This window comes from Octodon degus, unplaced genomic scaffold, assembly GCF_000260255.1.
Source record: "Octodon degus isolate 3935 unplaced genomic scaffold, OctDeg1.0 scaffold00250, whole genome shotgun sequence".
Classification (NCBI taxonomy): Eukaryota; Metazoa; Chordata; class Mammalia; order Rodentia; family Octodontidae; genus Octodon; species Octodon degus.
This window is the reverse complement of record NW_004524826.1, coordinates 1,742,658-1,766,438: the sequence shown is the minus strand read 5'-3', so window position 1 is coordinate 1,766,438 and position 23,781 is coordinate 1,742,658. Positions and strand designations below refer to the sequence as shown.

At 45.6% G+C, this 23,781-nt stretch overlaps 1 protein-coding gene across 1 annotated transcript; it reads right to left on the bottom strand.

Moving 5' to 3' along the window:
• Positions 1–1,407: 1,407 nt before the first annotated feature.
• Positions 1,408–20,440, bottom strand: Sft2d2 (SFT2 domain containing 2). Its single transcript, XM_004646050.3, has 8 exons — positions 20,306–20,440; positions 15,784–15,870; positions 15,310–15,395; positions 12,191–12,272; positions 9,772–9,807; positions 9,625–9,683; positions 7,714–7,743; positions 1,408–4,785 (listed from the first exon to the last, which is right to left on the bottom strand). The coding sequence occupies exons 1-8, from the start codon at positions 20,366–20,368 to the stop codon at positions 4,746–4,748; spliced, it is 483 nt and encodes a 160-aa protein (XP_004646107.1). The 5' UTR covers positions 20,369–20,440; the 3' UTR covers positions 1,408–4,745.
• Positions 20,441–23,781: the final 3,341 nt, after the last annotated feature.

The following is a 23,781-nucleotide window of genomic DNA, read 5'->3' as shown; positions in this document are numbered from 1 at the left end:
ATTCAACCATGGTTTTATATTACATTGTTCTCTGCAATGTAGTTGCTCGGATTGAAGCTATTAGCCTATAGTTAGACAAAGTGAAAATTTTAAATATTTTTAAAATACTTAACAGAAATTAGTAATACAATTCTCAGCTATCTTGTATATATACTTCCATTTTTCTCTTTTTTTCCTATTTTTTCTTTCCCTCATCTTTATTCTTTACACTGTTTATTTCCATTTTACTGTATTTTACCTTCCAGATTTTCTTTCAAATTTGTATACTAGGGAGGCAATATATTTACACGTGTGGGTCTGGTTCATTTCACCTACGAGTATAGCCTCTAGTTGCATCCATCTACCTATAAAGGCCTCAAGTTTCTTTCTTCATAGCTGAGTAATACTCCATTGCATAAAAATACCTTTACCTACTCCTCAGGTGATGGGCATTTTGGTTGATTCCAAGATTTGGCTATGGCAAGTTATGCTGTTAAAAACATGGGTGCACATACATCACTGTGGTATGTTTTTCAGTTCTTTTGGAAAAATATCCAGAAAGGGAATAGCTGGGTGAATGGGCCTCCAATTCTAGTTTTTAGAGGATCCTGCACACTGATTTCCATAGTGGTTGTACCAGTCTACATTCCCATCAACAGTAGAAAAGGGTCTCTTTTCCCCCACAGCCTCCCCAGCATTTATTAGCTGATTTATGACAGCCATTCTTTCTGGAGTGCGATAGCAGCTCAACGTTGTTTCAATTTACATTTCTCAAATAACCAGTGCTCTTGAACCTTTTTCCATGTATTTATCTGCCACTTGTATTTCATCCTCTGAGGAGTGTGTATTCATCTCAGGTGCCCATTTTTGAATTTTGGGGCCTGATGATTTTTAGTTCTTTAAATATTCTAGAAGACCTTTGTTTGAGTGATGGTTGGTTAAGATTTTTTTTCCCCAATTTGTGGGTTGTCTTTTCATTCTGTTGGTGATTGTACACTTTTTATTTGGCTTACTGATTCCCAGAAAAAAATACATATGAATAAGACAACAGCAGATTAAAGATTAGCATACTACCATTTATTAGGAGAGAAAAAAGCAAAAAAATAGTAATTATGATAGAATGGAGGGGAGAGACAGCTTAATTACCAGCAACATTATCTTTGATATGAGTAAAAAGAAAATATTATATGAAATAGATTCACAAAGTAGGACAAACTGTACTCAAGAATATATTTTATGATACAAAAATTTAATTATGCAATCAGTAGCATTCAAAATTAGCTGCATCTATACAATTATAAAAAACTGACTCATTTTAACAAAGTGTTTTAAAAGTTCATCACATTCAATAGGCACAATGTTTGTACAAATTCACCAGAGGCTCTTAATAAGATCAAAATTCAGAGCATTATTTTTTTCCTTTCCTTATTAGTTTGTTAAATCAAGCAATATATTAAGGGCAAAGGATAAAATGAACACTTTTCATAAGAGAGACCACAAAGCTGAATGTAATTTACAGCTCTCCTTTAGGACACTACTCAAACACTAAAGTTCACTTGCACTTAACCCAGGCTCACTTCCACGTGTAGCGGCGACCTCCAGCAAGCTCGGCGCTGACCCAGATTCCAACCTCCCTTTGATCTCAGAGAATGCTTCACAAGGTCATGTCCAGGCTGCCAGCCTACTTAGATCAAAGACAGTGTGTCCTTTTCTTGTTGATTTGTCTTTTGGTGGCTGTTTACTAATATAGCTGCATTACTTTATTGTGACTATATACATCATTATTGCTTGTTACAATGCTGTGGAATGAACTTCGACTTCCAATAGCAAAGTTATTCCCATCCACTGAACTCCTTTCCTGGTTTCCGATCGCTTATTTACAGCAAACCATTTTCAGGGCGCGGGGTGAGGTGCAGTGGCTGAGCGCTTGCCTAGCATGCATGAGGCCCTGAGTTCAATCTCCAGCACCAAAGCCAAAAACTGTTGCTAGAAAATCATTTGGTACATTTCTAAGCCTAGTGTCACTTTCCAATTCTGGCTGGAAAGGATGTGATTTGATTCTGTCAATCTGCATGAACAAAGCCTCTGCTACCCCCCATTCGCCCCACAGCAGCGGAAACCTGAGCAGCAAGAGCAAAGCCGGAGTATCAGGTGCTGGGCAGCACCTACACAGCTGGGTAGAACTGGAGAGACCAAAGTGCAACCAAAAACCCTGTCATGGCTAACCTGGGATCAAATGAATTCCACCACTCACTTAATCACTAGATTAAAAACACACGAGGTCTCAGAACTTCATGGAAGTGGGAGTCTGGAGATACTTTAAGACCACCTCTTAATTTTAAGACAAATTTCCACAAAATTTAGATTTTTAGTGGGGTTTTTTGAGATTAGGAATTACAGATATAATCTGTATTTAATTTCCACTGAAGGTCTGTCTATTCATGTTTTCTAAATGCTATCTGTAAACTACTGCAAGTTATGTACCAAAAACATCCTAGATATTTAAATATTAAAAAGTGTGCCAAAAATCCTAGCATATTGCTTAATGTACCTTTAAACACTGATTACTTTTTAAGTTTCTAGACACTTTAAGCTAGGCTGTGAATTTTATAGTATTCATAATTCTGCAGTGGAGTCCAGACAGAAGGAAGTTATCTGACAAAAGAGAAGATAAGCAAGGCCTGCACCCCCTGCCATGGGACATCAAGTCCAGACACAGAGCTGTGTTTCAATTTCCCAGGTCACCACGTCTTGTCACTTAAGCTACAGAAGCAGAAGCCAGATTTTCTACACTTTTGAGAGGTGTGCTTCACTTATTAATCATTCTAAGGACATATCAAAAATAATTTTATTAGGAATGCACTTCTTTTCTTTCTCTCAGCACACAGTGATTAGGTGGCAGGGAAGTGGCAGTCAGACCGATATAACGCAAGTCACCACTCAAGGGTGACGGTCAGATGTTCCAGCACTGAGATCAGCACACCAGGAAAACGCTAAACTGGGGGGCCAGGTGTCACTCTTCGCAAAAACGAGACACCTTGAGCTGGTCTGAGGTGACCACAGAGAGGCGCAGGAGAACCGAAGGCTCCCCCTAAGCTCATTCTGCAAAGGGAGGGGCCTTCCAGCTAGTGAAGCAGAGAGGAGGCAGTGAGTTAGCTCCTAACCTGGCTGGGAGCCAGCAAGGTAGCTCCGAGCTTGGTGAAAGGGGAGAGGCTGCAGGTGTGGAGAAGTGACCTTCCCAAGGCCAAGCTCAGATGCAAGGCCCAGGGCAAGGAGCATATTCACCAGTGGTTCCATGTAGCTGGAAGATGTTCTCATGTGCCATTTGCAGTGGTACAGCTAAAAGGGAACACAAGGAATAATGAACCCTCTACAAGACCAGGAGGCAGCTACCAAAAAAGGAGATGGAGGCAAGAGCACGTAGGAGACGGCACAAGCGAACGTAAAGACAGGAACCAGAGAAGACACAAACTAGGCTGAGAGCAACAAGAAAAAGAGTTCCACAAGGTTACCCAGGGACAATCAGAAATGTGCCAAAATACAGTCATAAGAAGGCTAAGCTGCAGGCCCTGACTGTGGGCTCAACTTGTCCACAGCTGTGGCTTTGGTGGATATGGAGACAAACTCAGGCTTTAGTGTCCCTGAAAGCACAGCAAGGTGACAACCCTTGCTTCCTAAGTCTTGGCTTCCAAGGTTGGCTATTCCAAGAGGAAGAGCCTTGTGACAACCAGGTAAGGCTGGGGATGGAAAAGCACTGTGTATGAGGCCAGGCATAAGGCTACAAAGTGACCTCCTGCGGATGAATGTCCTCACAGCCTGGGGTCAAATGCTGAGACTATTCAGAGGTCAAAGGCAAGAGTGGCCACTTCCTGCTGGCCCACACCAGAGATCTGTCATCCTACCCACTCTCCCCTGGCCTGAGTCCAGGGGAGATTGGAAAATACGATTTGAAAGCAAACGTTTATAAATAACGAAGAGAAAAGGGTACAAGAGGGAGCAGCAAGATTTTTCACCTCCTTTCAGCTCCTGTCCAAAAGGAAGTAGTGTTTTGTGCAGCTTTGTTCTCTTTCAGTCTAGAGACAGGAGGTCATAAAGATGAGCATGCATGGGTGGGACCCAGGACAAGAGAAAAAGTCGCTATGCTCAACACCAGACAACACATTCCACAGTCAGGTGTGCTTCCCAACTGCAGGAGACCACAGGTCCACACTGGAAAAGAACACGAATCAACCAGAACTGTTATTTTCTACTGCACCCCTCGGCTAGGCTGCTCCCAGCCTGAGGTGGGCAGAATCCCTCAATCTTGGACACCAGGGCAGCAGCATGTCCAGGCTCGGTGGAGGTGGCAGTGGCCTCCACACTGATGGACAATTACACAAAGTCCATGTTGACTCCAAAATTCTGTCCCTTACTGCTGCACCCCTGTAATCTCCGATGGAAGTGCCTATGTCCACCTGGGAGCCACTGGCTCTGGCTGTTGAGCAAGTTTTATTTCTGAGAATTCAGTGGGATAGCATCCCAAGAGAAAACAGCCATGAGAAGAACATTCCATTCTGTAAGACACAGAACCCCCCTCTCATAGGGCATCAGAGACACTGGGTTTGGGAACCTACTGTTGCTTGAAAGGCAACCGTTAAATGCTCAAGTTGCAGCACACTAGTGTGAGAGAGAAGGCACAGGCTGTACAAGGCTGAGAGGGTATTTACAAAGCTGACCGCCAGCTTCTGGTCACGGTGCCTTCACAGCTTTAGAAAACTGTCGGTGTACTAGGCAAGACACACAGTGAAACACTTCTTCACAGCATCCCTAGGAAGGAAAAACACGAGAATGAATGGGTCATCTTCACCCACCCAAAGGCTCCAACCCTGAGCGTGGGACATGAGAATAAATAGCACACTGGACAGTCAGGTCAGACCTACTGCACCCAACTGCAGCTTCAATGCTTATGCCCACAATTCTTCTGGGCAAATGATTGGTCTGAGTTTCAAATTCCTCACCTGTCAGAGGAGAGGTTCTCTCTCACCCCTCGTTATTTAATAAATAGGAAGATGGGAAGGAAGTTAATAAATGAGTCAGGACTGCCGCACTTTATCAGCAGTCACAATCACACAGTGAGCTGAAAGCAGGAAGTCATACTGTCACTGGACTCTCTTCATTCCTAGCAGGCAGCAGCAGCCTTTCAAAGGACATCTTAGGGTGCAGGAGATAGCTCAGCAGCATAAGCATCTCCCTGGTAAGTGTAAGGTTCTGAGTTCATCCCCATACCCAAAAAAACAAAAAAAGGACATTTTTCAGGAGTTCCCCAGCACAGGTACTGAGCAATGACGAACAGGCTCTATTTACTCTGTGGGAGTCAGCGCAGGGGGCAGTACTGCCCAAGCAAGCCTCTCACCTCTAGGGCACCTTATTGTGTAACACGGCATGGGGTGCTCAGGCCAGCTCTGTGCCTGCCATCAAGGCAGGGAGGAGTAAGTGACTGCGCTGCACTGAGCAGCTGCTGTCCTACAGTAGTATCAAGATGACTCTGAGGTGGCATCTCTTGAGTCATGAGCTGCATGACTGTGGAGAAACACAGCCCAAGAAGGGTTTTATAGCCAACCACCAGCCCCAGCATGGCAGCTCAGGTAGCCCATTAAAAGATCTGGACACCCGCACAAATGGGTCCTATCTAAGCTTGCTTAACCTGTTTCCCAAACTTAATCACAGAGCCATTTCTTCCATATAAACAAGTGAGTACTGCAGAAAAAGCTCCAGTAGGAGAAGCTACATATGAAATGAGTAAGATCTAGCTTCACAGCCAGGAATGGTAGCACACACCTGTAATCCCAGCACTTGAGAGGCCGAAGCAGGAGGATCATTGAGAGTTCAAGACCAGCCTGGGCTCAAGGCTGAAAGTGAGCTCAAGCGCAACCTGAATTGCACAGTGAGGCCCTATCTCAAAACGACCAAAAAAATCTAGTTTGGTGATTGCTCATCATAATAATTTTTCATCTGCTCAGCCCACAGTTCTCATCACTTGAAACAGATTTATATTACCCTACCTATCCCTCCTACACACAAAGTTTACACGTGGCAAGCCAGATTAAGCCCGAAGCCAAGAAGATACACAACAAGCCTTGCTCTGCAGGAGAGGCCTGTGCAATGGCTAAGACCGTGTAACAGACCGTGTACTTTCATCTTAAAATTCTTAATTTTTTTTAAACAAGAGACCCACATTTTTCTTTTGCACTGAATTCTGCAAATTATATTGCTGGTTCAGGTAACAAGGTATATTCAAAATGTTGGTGGGTCAGGACTCACCTCATTGGGTGTCAGATCTGAGGGGCTCCGGTTCACTTCCATAAACACTAGCTCCAGGGACAGCCCTGCCTGTGTTCTCAAACAAGCTACCACCCCTAAAACCAGCAAGGTCTACAAGGAGTAGTTCACAGGTGTTAAGGTCCTAGGCTCTAGGCACAAGCCTACCAACTGCCTTTAACGTGACAGCTTGTCAGCTTCTCCTCTAATCAGTCACCCCCCAGCACCTTCCAGTGAGTCAGCAACAGACTTGGAATACACAAGATTGTTCTCCCTGCTCCCCAGCTCATGCATGAGCTCTCTCAATTAAGGAAAAGCTTTTTAGTTAAAAGATCATGACAGAGAGGAATGGAAATTAAATGGCTGTATTAAAACAGAGGCAAAAGGGCTGGCGAGATAGCTCAGCAGACTAATCGCCTGCTTTTGCAAGCACAGGAACGAGGGTTTGATCCCCAGTCCTGTATGCCTTGCTGGTGACAGAGTCCAGGCTGATGGCGCACGCCTGTAATCCCAGCACTGGGGAGGCTAAAACAGGAGGATCACTCCCAGTCCAAGCTGTGGCGTGAGACTCTGTACCAAATATATAAAAGAAAAAACAGAGGCAAAACCAAGCAGCTAACTGTGAGAGCCCATTCATGAAAAGTACTATTTAAAAAAGCTTGTAGTGGGCTTGGCATATAGCTCAATGGCACAAGATCCTAAGTTGGATTCCCAGCGCGCACACACATACACACACACACACACAGAGAGAGAGAGAGAGAGAGAGAGAGAGAGAGAGAGAGAGAGAGAGAGAGAACACAGAGACACACACACCCCGAAGCAAACAAACAAACAAAAACTCCTTAAAAAGCTAACAGCATCACAACCTCTGAGCTGGAAGAGCCCTGGAGGGAGGGTCTAATCCAATCTCATTTGAGGTCTGAGAGGTCAGGAAAGGTGCCCAAGGCCACGCTGCTAATTAGAAGCCCTGCCCTCCAGAGTCACTTATTTTCCCCTTCTCAAATCATCTGAAACTTTTCCCTAAGTAGGATTTGGCAAAAGAGCAAGTATGAATTGAGATCCCTCCATCTCTTTCTCAGTGATATTAGCTGATGCTCACCTTAAAAGAAAAAGAAAAAGCCAACTCAAAGCCACGGGTTGAAAGAGTGATAAGGGGCACATACATACACTTTACTATACAGGAGAATGTTCCCCAAACCAGGAACTGGTAGCCTGGTCAACACCCAGCATGCGTTATATAATTATGGTGAGTGAGAGGGTGACCCTTAGCTTGCAAATATATAAAATAGATACATAACCTTTGCCTATTTGGTTCTAGGCATTTTAGTAAACACAAATAATATACAGACTCTGAAACTAACTCTCTAACTAAAAGGACCTAAGTAAACATGCTGTTATCCACAAATGATAGAAATATATTTCCAAATATTCTCTTACCTTGCAAATGGAATGAAGGAAAGGCTATACCTACAAAAAAAAGCAAACGAGATCAAATTGAATGCAGGGCTTATGGAAGATCACCCAACAGAACAGGTTTCTGAGCTCCGAAGACCTGCACTGATTCCTTCAGATCTGCCCGTCCTGCCTGGGTGGGGTGCGCACACACATGCACACACACATGCACACTAACAACACTGCATGCCAGATGGCCACAGAGGGCAGTAGAAGGCCACTACAGAGGTAGCCTGATCAACCTCAGCTCCCACAGGGCACTGCTTTAACCAGTAGTGACCACCCAAAACAGGCAGCGTCCAGCTATCCAGGGGGCACAGGAACGCTCTTCTGAAACAACTACGAATAAAACCCAGAACACCTGTCGTCTAACATTCTATAAACCTTCACTAAAAGTTAACTTCAACCCAATTACAGTAAGTTTTCTGCTCTACTCTTTTTAATTTTAGAAGGAAAAAAAAAAAAAAGGCTTCCAAGTACTCTATGAATTAAAATGTAACTGAGCTACAATTCTTGAAGAGCTCAAGCCCAGAGGTGCCTTGGCAAATCCCAGTTAGTTCAGCAACACGGCCTAAAGGGCACTATGATGAGCACCACTTGACCACTCTAAAGAGCAGGGCCCTGTGCGTCAGACAAGACCCAGGCAGTCAACACCAAAAAGCAGAGTCAGAATATGCTGGAGGTGAAGGGGAGACATCTCACTATGCCCCTTCAGATGTGGATCCTTCAAAACCAGCTGCACAATCACTCTATAAGCAAATAGGGCCACATGCACACAAGTACTCATTTCTGTACCCTGAAGAAAACCAAACAATGAATGTAGCCATGAAAGCAGGCCGTTTTGGCACCTTCTATCAAAATGTTTGTGTCATACTACAATCAGGCCGTCACGCTTCTCTGGACCTCACATTTACCATGTACGGAAGCTCATTTACTTGTAAACAAGGTAAACTCCAAGAGGTATTTTGGAAGTATATCTACTCAAAGTCCAGCAATACTCAAGGAAGGGTGGGCGTTCAACTTCCAAGCTTAAGAGCCACTTATACCAAACTGGAGTCCACTGATCCTCGGCCACTTGGATACTTCTACCATCCTCTTTTTTCCTCACATTGTAACAAAATTTTTTTTCACAGAACAGATCGATTACAGCTATCCTGAGACCCTTCTGGCAGAAACACCCCTCAATGAACAGTGAGAGTATCACGGAAATGTCTCAGAAGCTACAGATTCCACACATGCCTCTTCCCTTTACCTCTGACATTGCAACAACCTAATGGGCCTCTGAACCTGAAGCTCCATTCAAAGGTTTGGAAACCCACATCTGCAGCCTGGGCTTGGCCCTGAGTTACAATCTCCTGTCTTCACTAACGGCCTGCAGGGAATGCACTGCTCCCGCAGCCCACAGCTAGCGTGGGATGGCATCCCACGTCAGCCTGGGCTCCTCCTCCCTTCCTGACAGTCCCCTTTGTCTTTCTGTTAAGTGACTCATTCCATCAAAGGATGACATTCATTATTTATCTTACCACTGCCCTGTTTTTGTTAATGTCTATTTGACTCACAGCCTCTTTGTACCAGCCCTAACAACACTCTGAATGCCCCTGCACTTATGGGACATAAGTGGCTGAATAACATTTGTACATCTCAGAATCACTCATGACCTCAGCATAAAAGCCCTGGGCACAGCCTCCTCTGGCTGCTGGATACCACGGATGCCCCCTGCTGGTGGGCAGACTTTGCTATGGAGCCAGACTTCCCTGACAACAAGAGAACTCTTAACCTGAAAAGCTTCTGCATTTTGCTAATCCTCCCCTATCTGGCCAGCACACTGGTTTCTATTCCCTTCCGCTGCATTAGTCAGAGGCAAATGTGGAGAGGTCTGCTGAAAAGGTTACCTACCACGTCAAGGCCAAAGACTGCAAAATACAGAAGATGAGCGCAAGTCCCTTGTTATGCCACTGAAAAGAAAGATGACACAGTTACAGGAAAATAGGTGACGTGGGGAATATACTAAAGAGGTTATGGATAATTAAAATATATACTTACCCAAAAGGCAGAACACAAGGTAAGTGTAAAGCACAACTAGAGGGAGAGAAAACACTAATTAGCACATGACACTGAATTGTTTTAAAAACCCTAACTCTTAGCAAACAGCACACTCATGAAGGATGCAGTAATCAGTCTTACGAGTTTCATGAAGACCAACTGAGCCTGACTCATAGCATGTAAGCCAGCAGTGCAACCACGATTGGCAAGAGTTAAAATCCTCATGAGATAGAATGAGCCCAATTAATTAATAGTGCTGATTAAAGAGAAAGATAACAAAATCACCTTTCTTGCCCGCATATTCATCCATCCATCTTTTTTCTTTCAGGTGGCAAAACCAGGCTTTATTTTGGAAAAAATAATGTCCCCCCAAGGGTGGGCTGAGGGCTAAGCTGGGCCTCAGGTGGGTCTCTTGCTCCCAATGCTCCCTTGTACAGCTGTCTCCCCACAGGCTCTGGGACAGCCTCGAGAGAGGTGCCGGCTGGAGAGGCTGCTTGGCCCATTCACTTGGGCAGGACATCAGAGGTCCCAGTCACCAGCTTCCCATCGCGGGTCTCAATCTTCTTCACAACCACAGCAGACTTGGTGCGGGTGAAGCCAGGTCTTTGGAGGCTGCCAAAGCCAGGGCTCATGAGGCCCCCATATGGGTGAGCTCATCATTCCTGCGTAGCCAATGGTGGTCTTCGTGTGGATGCTCAAGTTCTGCATCCCAGCCTCCAGCCTGTTCTCCTCACCTTCCAGCAGCTTGTGGCAGGTGGCGATCTCAATGTTGAGGGCCAGCTTGATGTTCATGAGCTCCTAGTACTCGCGCAGCTTCCAGGCCATGTCCTGCTTGGCCTTCTGCAGGGCAGCCTCCAGCTGGGCCAGCTTGGCATTGGCATCCTTAATGGTCATCTCCCCACGCTGCTCAGAATCAGCAATGGCAGCCTCCAGGGATGCTCTCTGGCCTCTGAGGGCCTCAATCTCTGCCGGCAGGCAGCTGACGCTGCGGTTCATCTCAGAGATCTCGGACTTGGTGCGGCCGAGGTCATCCCCGTGCTTCCCAGCCAGAGTCTGCAACTCTTCATACTTGATCTGGTACATGCTCTCAGCCTCGGCCCAGCTGCAGTTGGCGATCTCCTCATACTGGGCATCCATCTTTCATGCAGACATACTAAAGCAAGCTTAACACGTGCCTCTATTTTTATGTTTTCGGGTTTTTTAAAATGTATTTAGTGTAGGGTCTACAGGGTCTCTACACAGATTGGACTCGTAGTGATCCTCCTGTTTTAGCCTCCCAACTGCTGGGATTACAGGCATGCACCCCCATGCCCAGTCTCAATTGCTGTCTCAGCAAGCCCCAGGGGCAGGGCCAGTATCGCACACTGGGGATCAAACCCCAGTCCCTGTGTCTGCCTAAGCAGGCACTTTAATCCGCTGAGTTATCTGGCCAACCTGGCCTCTGTATTTTTTTTTTTTTTTTTTTTGCCTCTATATTTTAACGCTTGCCAAGCACAGTCTCTAGTGTGAAAAGGCATGTGAGGTCAAAGGTCAACATGAGATGTCAATCTCAGTCAGCAAGCCAGATACTTGTTTACATGTCACCTGATACTTTCTCTAAGTCCTTTCTTAGAAAGCTCTTTCTGCAAGACTCTCGTCTACCCAAGAACAGCTGGAGTTTGAGCCACCACCTGTGCCTTCCAGCTCTACCCATCAATAACAGATACCACATAACCAGCAAGTCCAGAATATGTCCTTGTTGACACAAAACCAACAGCACACAAGATCATAGCTCTGGAGAATATACCTACTTGAACAACTGAGCTGTATACAATGAACTCCAAGTATGTTGTCCAAATGTTTCAATGCTTATAATTATACCAAGAGTCAGAGAATAGAGTTTGAAATTATTTTGACAGCCACATGGAAGACTTTTCAAAAATGGGAGAGGCATTCTGGATTGATGAGAGAGGAACACATAGCCACACTGAAAGTGCTATTATTGAGCAGGGCACAAGGGTAGAGGAAGACTGATCAAAAAATGAGTAACTACTTCTCAAAGTCAAATAATGATATGGGGGAAAAAGCCTCTCTGAGTGTTTCTGGGTTATCCCATCAAAGCTCCGCCTGTGGTTGGCTCCAACAGGAAGGTGTCCAAGCTCTTATAACCATGTGGGTTGGGAAATGTGACCAGCAACCCCCTCTGCAGCTGCTTTATGGAACTGGCAGTCTTGACACCAAAAAAACAAAGGCTGGAAAGCAGACAAGGTTGAATGTTAAATGAAAAAAATGCTCCCTTCTGCCACAGGGCTTCAAGGATTGGATAAGATGAAGAAAGATCGGATGAAAAGGGAGTCTTTAGGTTTAAGAGGGGGAAAAATTCCATGCAGCACAAACAAAAACTCCCATACGAGAAACACAGATGAAAAGCAGAACTCACCAGCACCAGGACCGTGGCAATCAGACGTGTGGGCTCAAACATGCGCTTCAGCTGCTTCATGGGCCCCATGAGGAAGATGGTGCTAGGAGGCAAACACACGTGCAGCAGCTCAGAGCAGAGTGGAGCCAGCCCGGGCGCATCACACACCTCCCCCAGGGCGCCTGCAGCAGGAAGAGCAGCAGCAGCTGCTAACGTGTGTGTGAACAGTGCACACTCGGGCCAGGCACTGTGCTCCTGGACCTCTCTGCCTTCTCTTCATCTACTCCATCAATGGTGTGTTCATGGGGTGTGACCAAAAGGTACGCTGAATGTTTGGTTTTTTTTTTTTTTTTTAATTCATTGTAGTAAAAGACACATTGCCATGAATCCTCCTCACTTCCAACACACCTATCCCATGATTCTTGCCAAGGAGTGCAGGAAGTCCTCTTTCATGTCTTTAGCTGCTCATGTTTATTTTGGCCCCAAGTCACATGGTGCCAAATCCAGTGAATTAGGGGGGTAAGAATGCTCTGTAATATTTATATTTGGCAGAAAATGGCAAGATTTTTTAAATCAATTCAGGACATCAAGGAAGCCTTGACTGCACAACTAAAGTCACTCACAAGAGAAGTTGTCCAGAATGGTTTCAGAAAGTGGCAAGAAAGATGGAACAGGCGTGTTGAAGGAAGGGGGAGGACTTGAGGATTAATAGCAGTGCATCTTTCACTTCGACAGTTTTTTTTTATTTAAGCATTCACCATACATTTTGGTAGCCTCTTACATTTTCAGAAGAGGACCCACATAGCAGGTTACAAATCCAGGCTACCAGAGCAATACAGACAGAGCCGGACGGCAGGTGCGCTGGCTCTACACAGCATGGGTCACGCTCAGAGCATGGCTCAATGACGTCCCCTGAGGGGCCACCTTGCGTCCTTGACAATCTCCCATTGGGAACCAAAAACCAAAAGGCTCAAGTAATTTAAAAAGAAGAAAACACAGGCTCAGGTTGAAGGTGTTAAAAAGCAGAGCATTTCATTTTCTTTCATAATCTTCAGAGAGTGATTTTAATGACAATGTTGTCTAATATTTGTCAAGTATTTGCTAAATAACAAATATCACTGTTCATATATTATTCATTTCAGCCACTGACAACTTTTTGAGTTAAGCTATTTATTTATTTTTTGGACAAAGTCTCATTAAGTAGTCCAGGTAGGCCTCAAATTTGTGGCAACCTTCCTGCCTCAGCCTCCCAAGTGCTAGCATTACATAGGTACACGACCACACCTTGCTTGAATTAGGCATTATTACATTGTACTTATTTTAGACATGCACAAAGGAGGATCAGAACGGTTAGTTTACTTCTCCCAGGTCACACAGCTAAGAGGAAGAAAGAGAATTAATGTGTCACATACATGTAACAAGTCCCTGTGATGAATTACTATGTACTCCAAACATATATTCATACAAATTTTTAAATAAAAAATTAAGTGTAACATACATACTAAAAAAAGTTACAGACTACAAGTAAGGCCACAAACCCCTAGTTACTCCCAGAAAAATACCCACTCCCTCCCTGTATGATTTCCTACCCAGCACTATGAAAAGTGCATTCCCTTAGGATTTGCTACAAGTCTTGTGGACTTTGTACGTACTGTGTAATTATGCTCAGTCTAGACCACACAGTCGATCTACACTGTGCCCACAGCAAACTGCCCCAAAATTAGTACTTGGGAAACTTGGAGAAGCAACATTAGAGACTTCAGAGGGCCAGCACATACTAATAAATTAACTTCAAAAAGGTGAGGATTCATAAACTCAACCATGTGTTTGATATTTTCAGCAGACACAGAGCTCACTCTGGGTTACCACTGGGGACAAGGGACAGCCAGGCTCAGCCCTTGTCAAATGACCTATAGATACATATTTACTAAAATGCTACGTGCACTGTCACATAAGTATACCCTACGGGAGGTGATTATCAACTGCGCAGAAGCGGAAGTACTCAAGAAAAGCTTCCTGGAAGAGGTGATTTCTGAGCCTGGTCTTGACTTTTGAGCCTGATGACTCCGTGCCACTTAGAGATAGAAGATGAGCAAGTATCCGGCCAGTCCAGGGGCTGTGGCTGAGCAGCTCATGGCTCAGCAGGAAGGGCCTGGATATGGGAATGAAGGAAGCAGTGAAACCCAGCCAAGGGATGCTGAAGGGTCTCAAGAGAGAGGGATTTGGGCCACAGCTAAGACCACTCAGATATCACCTTCTGTAGGATGCCCTGCCTGACTCTGTCCAGGTGGGACTAACTGTCCCTCCCTGGGCATCCAGTTTGCACAGCTGCCTGCTGCCCAGCTGGCTAGTAAGCTCCCCAGGGCAGGGGACGAGCCCTGTTTATCTTGGTGGCCTCACAGCCCAGCAGCATAAACCCCGATGAGCATCAAAGCTAATCAATGAGGAACAAATGGCCAAGGGGACAAAGAGAAAGAAAATGAGGCCAAGATAACCAAGGTCAACACCCAGCCTTGAGGAGCAGCCATGGGAAGCAAGGCAACCTGGACCCCCAGACTTCTGCGCCACTTAGAGATCCAAGACTACCAAGCTTAGGTTGCTGCGGTCATGCAGGCAGAGGCCAGGCCGGCACAGCCAGCTGGAGAGGTGTGGCTGGACATGCTGGGTTGGGTGGGGGAAAGCCTCAGAGTGAATGAGCTCGACCTGTGTTGTCTGCAGTGTACACAACGCTGCTACCCCAGGAAGTACCTACCCAATAGCTGCCGGATGAGCTGATGCTGTATCTGGGTGGGTTAGACACTAACGAATCATCAGGTGAGCACTTTCAGAACCACCCACTTGGGCTCTGAGGCCAGCAAGACTAGAAAAAGGGAATCCACCGAGATGCCCTGGCCACCACTCTTTCCTATGACAGGTCGCAGCGGTAAGGCATTTCTCCTGCTTTCTCCCTAGGTATCCCAAGACAACTGAAGACATACAATATTGTGAAATAATATGCACAACTGTGATACATTCCGACTACCATTTTCTTCTCCAAATCTTCAAAACTGCTAAAGCAGCTGCCTTCACATCCCCCACGCACAATCTACATCTACTTATCCACCCACTGACTGGTGAAGATCAGGTAAAAAGTTGGTTACCTCCCAATTGATGCAATGTTCCCCAAGGTGTAGAACACCGCGAAGAGGTAGAGTCCCTTCCTCGGCACCCACAGCAGAAGAGTTCCCTGCAAAACAAGCACAGGCAATTTGCACAAGAGCAACCCTCCCACGACACCGCCACCCAGGAGCTCACAAAGGAACCCTTCCCACTGTCTCTCTAGTTTTCTTTTTTTTTTCCTTCTTTCCTTTCACAATACTGTGGACTGAATGCAGAGCCTTTGTCCTGAGCATCATCCTTTGCCCTTTTTTTACTTTTAATTTTGAGACAAGGTCTTACTAGAGTGCTAAGTTACCCAGCCGGGGCTTGAATTTGCAATCTTCCTGCTTCAGCTTCCCAGGGTGCTGGAATTACAGGTGTGCACCACCATGCCCAGCCCTCCTACCATGCACTTTAGTGAAGAGCAAAAGAAAACAGGATATTAATGAAAGGGAAAGAGGGGAGGGAAACCTTACCAACAGAGAGCAGAGAATTCCTATGGCAAAGCATGCAATGAAGCCTTTTATCCTGGTACCCCAGCTTAGCGATGATGCTTCAACAACCTGAAATTTAAAAAAAGAAAAAAGATTACAGTTGTATATTTACCAAAAACAAAGGAAACACAAAATTAAATTTAGAAGTGCTGTTGATTTTGTACTGCAGAAGACAAGGAGAATAGAATTCTATACAGTGACAGGCACAGGACCTCACCAAATCCAGTTCTTGTCAAAGCTGTCACTTCTTCTCTCCAAAAGGTGACACAAGCTCCCCATGCCTCTGGACAAGCTTCTCCAGAGGTGAAGACCTCCTGCCTCAGCTACAAACAGGCAGGTCAGCCAGCAAGCCCTACGGTAACCCAAAACCTTCTGACAACCCAGCAGGACGAGAACAACTATTGGAAAGGCCAGAGATCTACCAGGCAGGGCCCCATCATTCTCTCTTAGGTCTAGCAGCCCAGCTGCAGCGGGTTCTGCTCCCACAGCACCTCTGGGACCTCAGGACAAAGCCTGGCATCCTCACTGTGGACCTCCATGCTACCCCCCACCCCCGCAAGTGCTGACCTCGGGCAAATCACCCAAGTGTGAGACAGCCTCAGCACTGCTCTGGTCCTCCGCCTTCTGCATTCCTCTGGTTCCCTCCCTAGAGCAAAGTTCAGGAGAAACCAAGATTTCCAGAAAAGCTATACAGACCAGAAAAGCCATAAGCAGCTGCTAATAGTTCTTTTACTGAGGAGGAACATACAGAGTTAACTTTTTAAGAGTTAAACTTGTGAAACTAGCTACCCCCCTGAGCAGATCTGTCTTCCTGTCTCCCAGCAATGCCAGGTACATATTTCCCTTATCTGACCAACTGTACCCTCAACTCACATGCTATCTCAAACACGTGCTTCCTGCAACCCAGAGCCTCACCCCACTGGGAACTCCAAGCTTGTCTGAGTTTGAACTTACACACTTGCGACATATAGGATGTATCTTTCACTTAGGCCAATCAGTAATGAGAACGTAAGATGTAACCAATTAATAACTGCCAAAAACTCTGCTTCTGTACTTCCGCTTGATTATCCTATTTAAGCCCTAAAATACCAAGGATCAGACCCTGAGATTTTGAGGGAGGATTAATTCCCCATCAGAGTCCATCGACATTAAAAAAAAAAAAAAAAAAAAAAAAAATCTGTGTCCAAATCCTGGGTGTTTCTGTTTGCTGCTGTATTACCATGTCAAAGATGGCATCCAAGGCTGGGGATCTAGCTCAGCAGCACAGGTGCCCGCCTGCAAGGTACAAGGTCCTGAGTTCAATTCCCAATGCAAAAAAAAAAAAATGACAACCAAACCTCAACCTTCCTAGGCATCCCCGTGATGCAAGAGGGTAACATACTTCTGCCAGGACACAGGCAGCTTTAGTGGGAGGCCAAGCCTAAGGCAGGTCTGAGAATATTCATGTAGGGTTCCCCTGGGCACACACAGTGGCCCCCATTGCCTATCATATTCCACCCTGTTGATGGAGTGAAACAGTTGGTAGAGAAGGGATGCTCAGGGACCTGTTTGCAACCTGTTAAACCAGAAGCTGGAAGAGAAGGAACAGAGGCTCCCCTGGGTGTGGTAGATATGCTACAGCTTTGTATCCACTCAGAAGAAAGGTATGTGGGTCATCGAAAGAGTTCTCTTCCCACCCCCATGAGGCCACACAAATTGAAATGAGTTCCTGACACTGCAATCCCACACGTACACAGCACTAGCAGGAGCTTGTGGCAGCACATGACCCTGCACAGAAGCACACTCAGGGACAGCACAGAGCTAGGATAAGACAAAGGAACACATCTGCTTCCATGCCCAAGACCTCTTCACCTTGAAGTCTGTTTCTTAAACTCCCTTTGGCTCCAGAATGAGACACCTGACTCTGTGACCAGTCAGTACTGGGCTCAAACAACAGTTAGAAAGCTTCTAACCAACCAAGGTCAAGATAAAATGAAAAACTAATCCCTCTTCCCACTGGAGCAAGAACAAAGAACGTACCTTGCCAGGGTGAAAACAGAAATAAAGATGCATACAGGGAGAGAAAAAGGAGCTGCAGAGTTAGATCAGATTTGGTACCTGAGCACTGCTTGTCATCAACAGCAATATTCAGAGATTCATGGGCTGGTGAGATGGCTCAGTGGTCTAAAGCACCTACTTAGAACAAGCTAAACAGAGCACAGGGACCACGGTTCAATTCCCCAGCACCACATGCCAGCCAGCCCCGCCCCCTGGTGGGCTGAGCTGGCCACACACACACACATAAATAAATAAAATATTCAGAGATTCAACCTTTAAAAAAAAAATTTTAACAGGATAGGATCAGAAAGGAAAGCGACACTTTGGTTCCACAAGCCTGTCAAGGTGTATCCATCCAAAGATGACCATGTGTTTGCTAATATGGAGAAAGAGGTAATTTCACCATTGTTTTCTGGCTGTATGTGGTTCCCAGTTCTTTCACCTGCACACTTGGTCAGAGAGAGAAGCCACTGTTACACTTCTAACTGGACTCAGTGAAACGAAACACTTATTTTTGAAACTTATTTGAGTTGATAAAAAACATTTCCCTAAATCACAGTTGCTGGAAGCTGTACTAGTGCACAGACTGGATGGCTGGTTGGTTTGGGTTTTTTGGGAGGGGGGTGCAGATTAGAACAGCTAATAGTACCTGGAAAGAATCTGCAGGCCATGTGTTCAGAATCCGTCTGACCAACAGTTGTGCACAAAGATCCCTTTGAGGACAGGATATGGAAGAACAGGGGCTCCTGCCAAGAAGTACAGCCTGAATTATTCTGGAAACTGGACTGGTAACCAAACAAGGTATGAAAGGAATTCTGTTTAATTTCTGTGATTGAAGGTCAGACACTGTTCATACCTTCCTTGTCCCAAGAATCCTTCACAGGAAACCCAAAACCTATACTTTCAGGAGGAAATCCTCCAAAACCAGGACTTGAGGGACATCCATCAAGTATCAATTAGAAAACATCAGAAAATTATGACTAAACGCAGCCTTTATATCCTCCTAGGAGAGGTAGGTCTGCATTACTCATAGTTTTATGGCTTGCTTCAAAATACCAAGAACTTTACAAAGCACTTCTGTTGACAGTTGAACCTGAGAAGACCTTTAAGGCCACCTCCTCTAGCTTACCATACAAATAAATACCACCACAGAATGCTCCAGCATTGCTAAGCTCAAAACCACGAAAAATGTGAGACACATTAACACTGAAGGAAGTCCCAACCTTCTAAGTTAAGAGTAAGCCAAGGAAGCCCAGAAAACTAAGCCTGTCAGCTACAAAACGCTTCCAGGAGTTCAACTCCAAAAGTATTACCCAGTGTGACACACAGAGAAATCTCATATGGAAAAAGGAAAGTGACAACAGTCTTTCAGAACATGAGAAAAGCAACTAATCTTTATAAAGCAGATATAACCTCTGCCCTAGTTTAGAACAGTGAAGCCCTTCAATTTATCTAACACAGGCATTCACTATTTGGGGTAAAAACTCAGCATTTATGTTTTGAAACTGTAATACAGCACTCACGCTTTCCACATGCACAACGCCTGCTGGTCCTATGGTCAACACTCCACCCCAAGTCTTCAGAACACTAAGTTTCTCTCAGCCCAGAATGTTCCTCATTCCTGGCTGGAAATCTATGGAGCACAAAGCCTTAGAAGACAAGGAGAGTCAACCACCGTGTCACATGTCTGTCATCCCCTCTGAAGTTCAACAGGAGGTTCACAAGATAAATCAATCAAAAAGAAACCACGGCACCTCTGAGCCCTTCCTAATGAACAAAGGCAGTAATTTATAAAGAACCCACCAAGCTGTTGTGAAATACACTTTTAAAAAACAGAGCCTCAGTTCCCTAGCGCTTGATTCCTACAGCGCTGAGGTGTACATTTAGAAAAACAAGCTGAGATTTCAGAAGGGCTGGAGGAACCAGTATCAAACAAAATAACCTTCAGAATAAAATGAGCCACAAAAGCAACAGGTGAGAGCAACAGGCTGAGAAAACCAGGAGAAACAACGACCGATGTGAAAGACGAGACAGTTTTCCAGTTGAAAAGCTTTCCCGTTTCCAGACAGATTTCCATCTTGTTTGACACACTCCTTCTACAGATCGGAAAACTAACGCGTCAAAAAGTAAAACGTGATTGTGTCTTCCAGACGGAAAACAAAAAGCTAACGCTGACAGCACCCAGAACGGAGATGGCGAGCCAGGTAAACGGGGTGAGGCTGGGTGTCCCCGGGGCGCACAGCTGGGCGGTGCAGCCCGACGCGGGCAGGCCGGGGCACTAGGCCGGGGCGGGGGTCACACACCGCGGCCCCGGGCGCCGCCACCCGCCGGTCCTCGCGCTCGAGGTGTCGGGGGAGGGTCTAGGGGCGGAGCACACGAGCCCCAGAAGGGACAGCAGAGAAAGCGGAAGAGCTGCCTTCCCGAGAAATCCCGGATCTTGGCGTTGCCTCGCGTCCGCAGGGCTCACCTCGGACAGGCCGCTCCGGTCCTCGGTGTCCTGCCCGCTCAGCACCTTCTTCAGCTTGTCCATCCCGAGCCCCGCCGCGGCTCCCGCCGGGCCCCCAGCGCCGCCTGTTGCGCTAGGCCAGCCGACCGCGCTTCCGGCGCCCCACCCACCCACACGCCCCGCCCACCCTCCGGACCGCCCCGCCCACACTCCTGACCGCCCGGGGGCAGGCGTTAGGGGCCGCCCTGGAGGGCAGTGCCCAACACCCGGGCGGCTCCTGCCCGCCGCAAACCGGAAAAGGCTGCTTTGGGAGCGCTCTGTGGTCCATTCCGAAGGCATTGAGTACCGCTGGTGTGCGGCTCTGGAGAAACTAGGAAAGTGGAGCTTTGTGCAGACTTGTGCACGGAAGTTGCTGTTGTCTACGCTGTGAGTGTACTAATCTTTTTTAAAAAGATTCATTTTTAAAAAATCACCTGAGGGTAACTGGAAATTCAACCTGTGACGAATTTTGTGGATATGTAAAAATGAAGCAACACCACTGCGATTCCCACTGGAAATGCATCAAGAAGTATGATTTGGGCAGAAATCAAAGATCACGTGAACTTGGCCAAAAGGAAAGGATGTTGGATATCTCTGTTTGTTGAATGGTTTGTTTTACTGACTTCAAGCCAGACTCCAGGAGGATAATTCTATGATGAGAATCCATGCGACCCCCAACTCAGAGCCAAAGACAGGGACTCACGTTGCAAATTGCATGCTGGGGAACATCTGGAAACCCTACTTCAAGATTAAATCTGCTCAGAAAGGTCCACAGACAGGTTATCAGTGACAGCACCTTCCCCAACAACATTTACGAAAGTGTAGAGCTGCTGTGTCTCTATGGGGAAAATTCAGATACAACCAAGAAGTAGTACCTGTTAGAAATGATTGATTGGCTAAGCAAAGGATTTGCACAGAACCCGGTTTGCTTCAGCCACACAGTTGTCATTGAGTGCTGATGTGACCTCATCTTTGTGTACAGTCACACATGCTTCAGTTTTCCATTTTAATTTATACTGCAATCCTTGAATAGCAGTGCCGCTGCGCTTGCTTAAGTGGTCCTGCAGTGGTCACTTTCTAGTCGCCAAAACAAAACACCTGAATGGAGGAATGGTTTATTTGGCTCACAGCTTCAGTGGGTTCCATCCATGGCTGTACAAGAGAGATATGGCATGGGGAAAGGGCCTGAGGGAGAAAAGCTGCTCAGAGCATGGTGCCAGGAAGCAGAAAAAGAAGGGGGGAACGAGGAACAAGAATACACCCATCCAGGCCACACTGCAGGTAACCTATCTCCAACCAGGCTCCACTTGCTAACAGCACATTCACCTTCTGCACTCATCCGTGGCTGAGTTCAGTGATGAATCTGGTGCCTTCATGGTCCAGTCACTGTTGGAAAATGAGACTGAGGGAACATTTTAAACCTGAGCCATTAAAGCTTCTTGCTGTTTCATCCACTCAGGAAAACTTTTCAAAGATCAGGACCTTGTGCCAAGTCATCCATTATGGAGGTAAGAAGATCAGAAATCTGAAGCTCTCGCACTATACCACTCAGTAGCAGTGTGACCCAGAACAAGTTATTTTGATACAGAACTTAAGGGATTAGAAAGACCAAAGGTAAATAGCCAGACTTTATTATGTATACACCGGGCTCAGTGGATTTCTGTCCATAATGGTTGAGAATTAAACAAAAGAGAAGCTCTCATTTTTATACATTTTTGAGAGGGTTGGCCCAAAACTAGAAAGAGATGTAGAAGCTGAGACAAAGACAATTAATCAGTGACAGTTTAATAACTTAGCCTTGAAAGAAGACAGATTCCAGGATGTCACAGGACCCTGTTTACAGGAACACCGTTGTCAACCTTACCACCATCACAGCAGAGAAGTCAGCAGGACTTGCAGGAAAGCACATTCCTGAGAAACCAGGACATCACAGAACACTGCCTAATTGTTAGCCTTATCTGTAACAGAGAAATGGACAGCAGCTATGGAGAGGGTTACTTGGAGGAACTGTCAATGCTCAGAGGAGAGAAAAAATTTCTTTTCTCCAAGTCCCACTTTATTTCTCCCTTTGCTACTCCTTATAAACAAGCTTTAATATCATCATCATTATCATTTATTTTCTCATTTGGGAGTGGCTCCCTATTGAGTAGAGGTTGGTACGTGGTTAGTACCATTAGTCAGGTAATGGAGTGCCTGTCCACCAGAATCTACAGCTGACTGAATATTTTCTGAAAGTAGAGGTGGAAGATAAGAAAAAATAAAGCAAGCTCCTAAGTGGCCAGAACTATCCCTATTAGGGTTTTGAACCAATGAAACAATGAAAAACTATCCTCCAAAGATGGTGCCTGGTGACCATCTTTCTCAACTTTGGACTTGGACGTGAACTAACTTTTGAATTCCATCTGCAATGTCCTCTATAACTTTGCGGTAATGTTTCCTGACCATATAGTGTAAATACAGTGGGTATGTCTTTAGGGATTTTCTTCTAGCATGGCAAGAGAGAATTATAATAAAAAGAGGAGACTTACTGTTGTTGTTGCAGCTCCATGTTGATCCTCAAGTTTCAGCTGAGTAGCCTGCTCAGCTTCCAAAATGACCAGAGCAGGGCTGTTGTTTCCTCAGGCTTCAACCATGTATTGACTAGTCAGCTTCTGGAGTGACTAGAGCAAGGCTGTCATTTTTGGTGGTGGCCCAATCTCACCAGTTTGGTCTTGATCCTGTCGGCTGGTTCACCTGTCTTGGGCTGCTAAATTCAGCCAAATGTGGAGGATCTAAGGCACAACTTCTGCAATTTTAACAGCAGTGGGGATAGACAAGATACAGTGTGGGGCCCATCCCATATGAATCCCGAGGATTTTATGTCTTAAGCTAGTCCCCAGGTTGGAAGGGGTGTGTTGGGTCTATCAGACCTACAGACATGTTTTTCTTGTACCCAGCCAAGGATATTTTTATGGTGATTTCTAAAGTCTGTGTCTGTCTTTCTAATGACAATTTCTCTAATTCACAAAGATCACCCTTTGTTTGATCTACAATTGGTGGTAGCTAGTTGAACAAGATTTCAAAAGGGAGTACCCAGTTTTTTTAGTATGGGTGTCATGGAGGACCATAGAAGACTTGATCCTATCTAAAGAGGGTTTCTTGGCAATATTTTTTTAACAACTGTTGCAATGTCCTAGTTTTTCTGAGCTCTATGGCTGGTAGGCTATACATAATTTTCATTTTATTTTTAACATTTGCGTGAGCTTCTGGACTATCTCAGCCATGAATCCCAGCCAGTTGTCTGACCTCAGGGTCAGGTAGCCTGAATCTTGGGATGATGTTTCTTAACAGCACCTTGGTCACTTCTCATGTCTCTGTCCAAGTGGTGAGGCCTCAACCCATCATGAGAAGGTTCAGACAAGCACCAACATATATCAATAGCCTCCATATTGGGGCAGTTCAGTAAGGTCCATACAAAA

What these genes read in the sequence shown, in the direction of transcription:
- Sft2d2 (XM_004646050.3), bottom strand. Translation starts at nt 20,368, where the DNA reads ATGGACAAGCTGAAGAAGGTGCTGAGCGGGCAGGACACCGAGGACCGG. An exon ending in CCTTGTGTTCTGCCTTTTGG is followed by an intron (nt 9,684 to 9,771) that starts GTAAGTATATAT and finishes CTTTCTTTTCAG; the next exon opens with TGGCATAACAAGGGACTTGC. An exon ending in CAGTCTTTGGCCTTGACGTG is followed by an intron (nt 7,744 to 9,624) that starts GTAGGTAACCTT and finishes TTTTTTTTGTAG; the next exon opens with GTATAGCCTTTCCTTCATTC.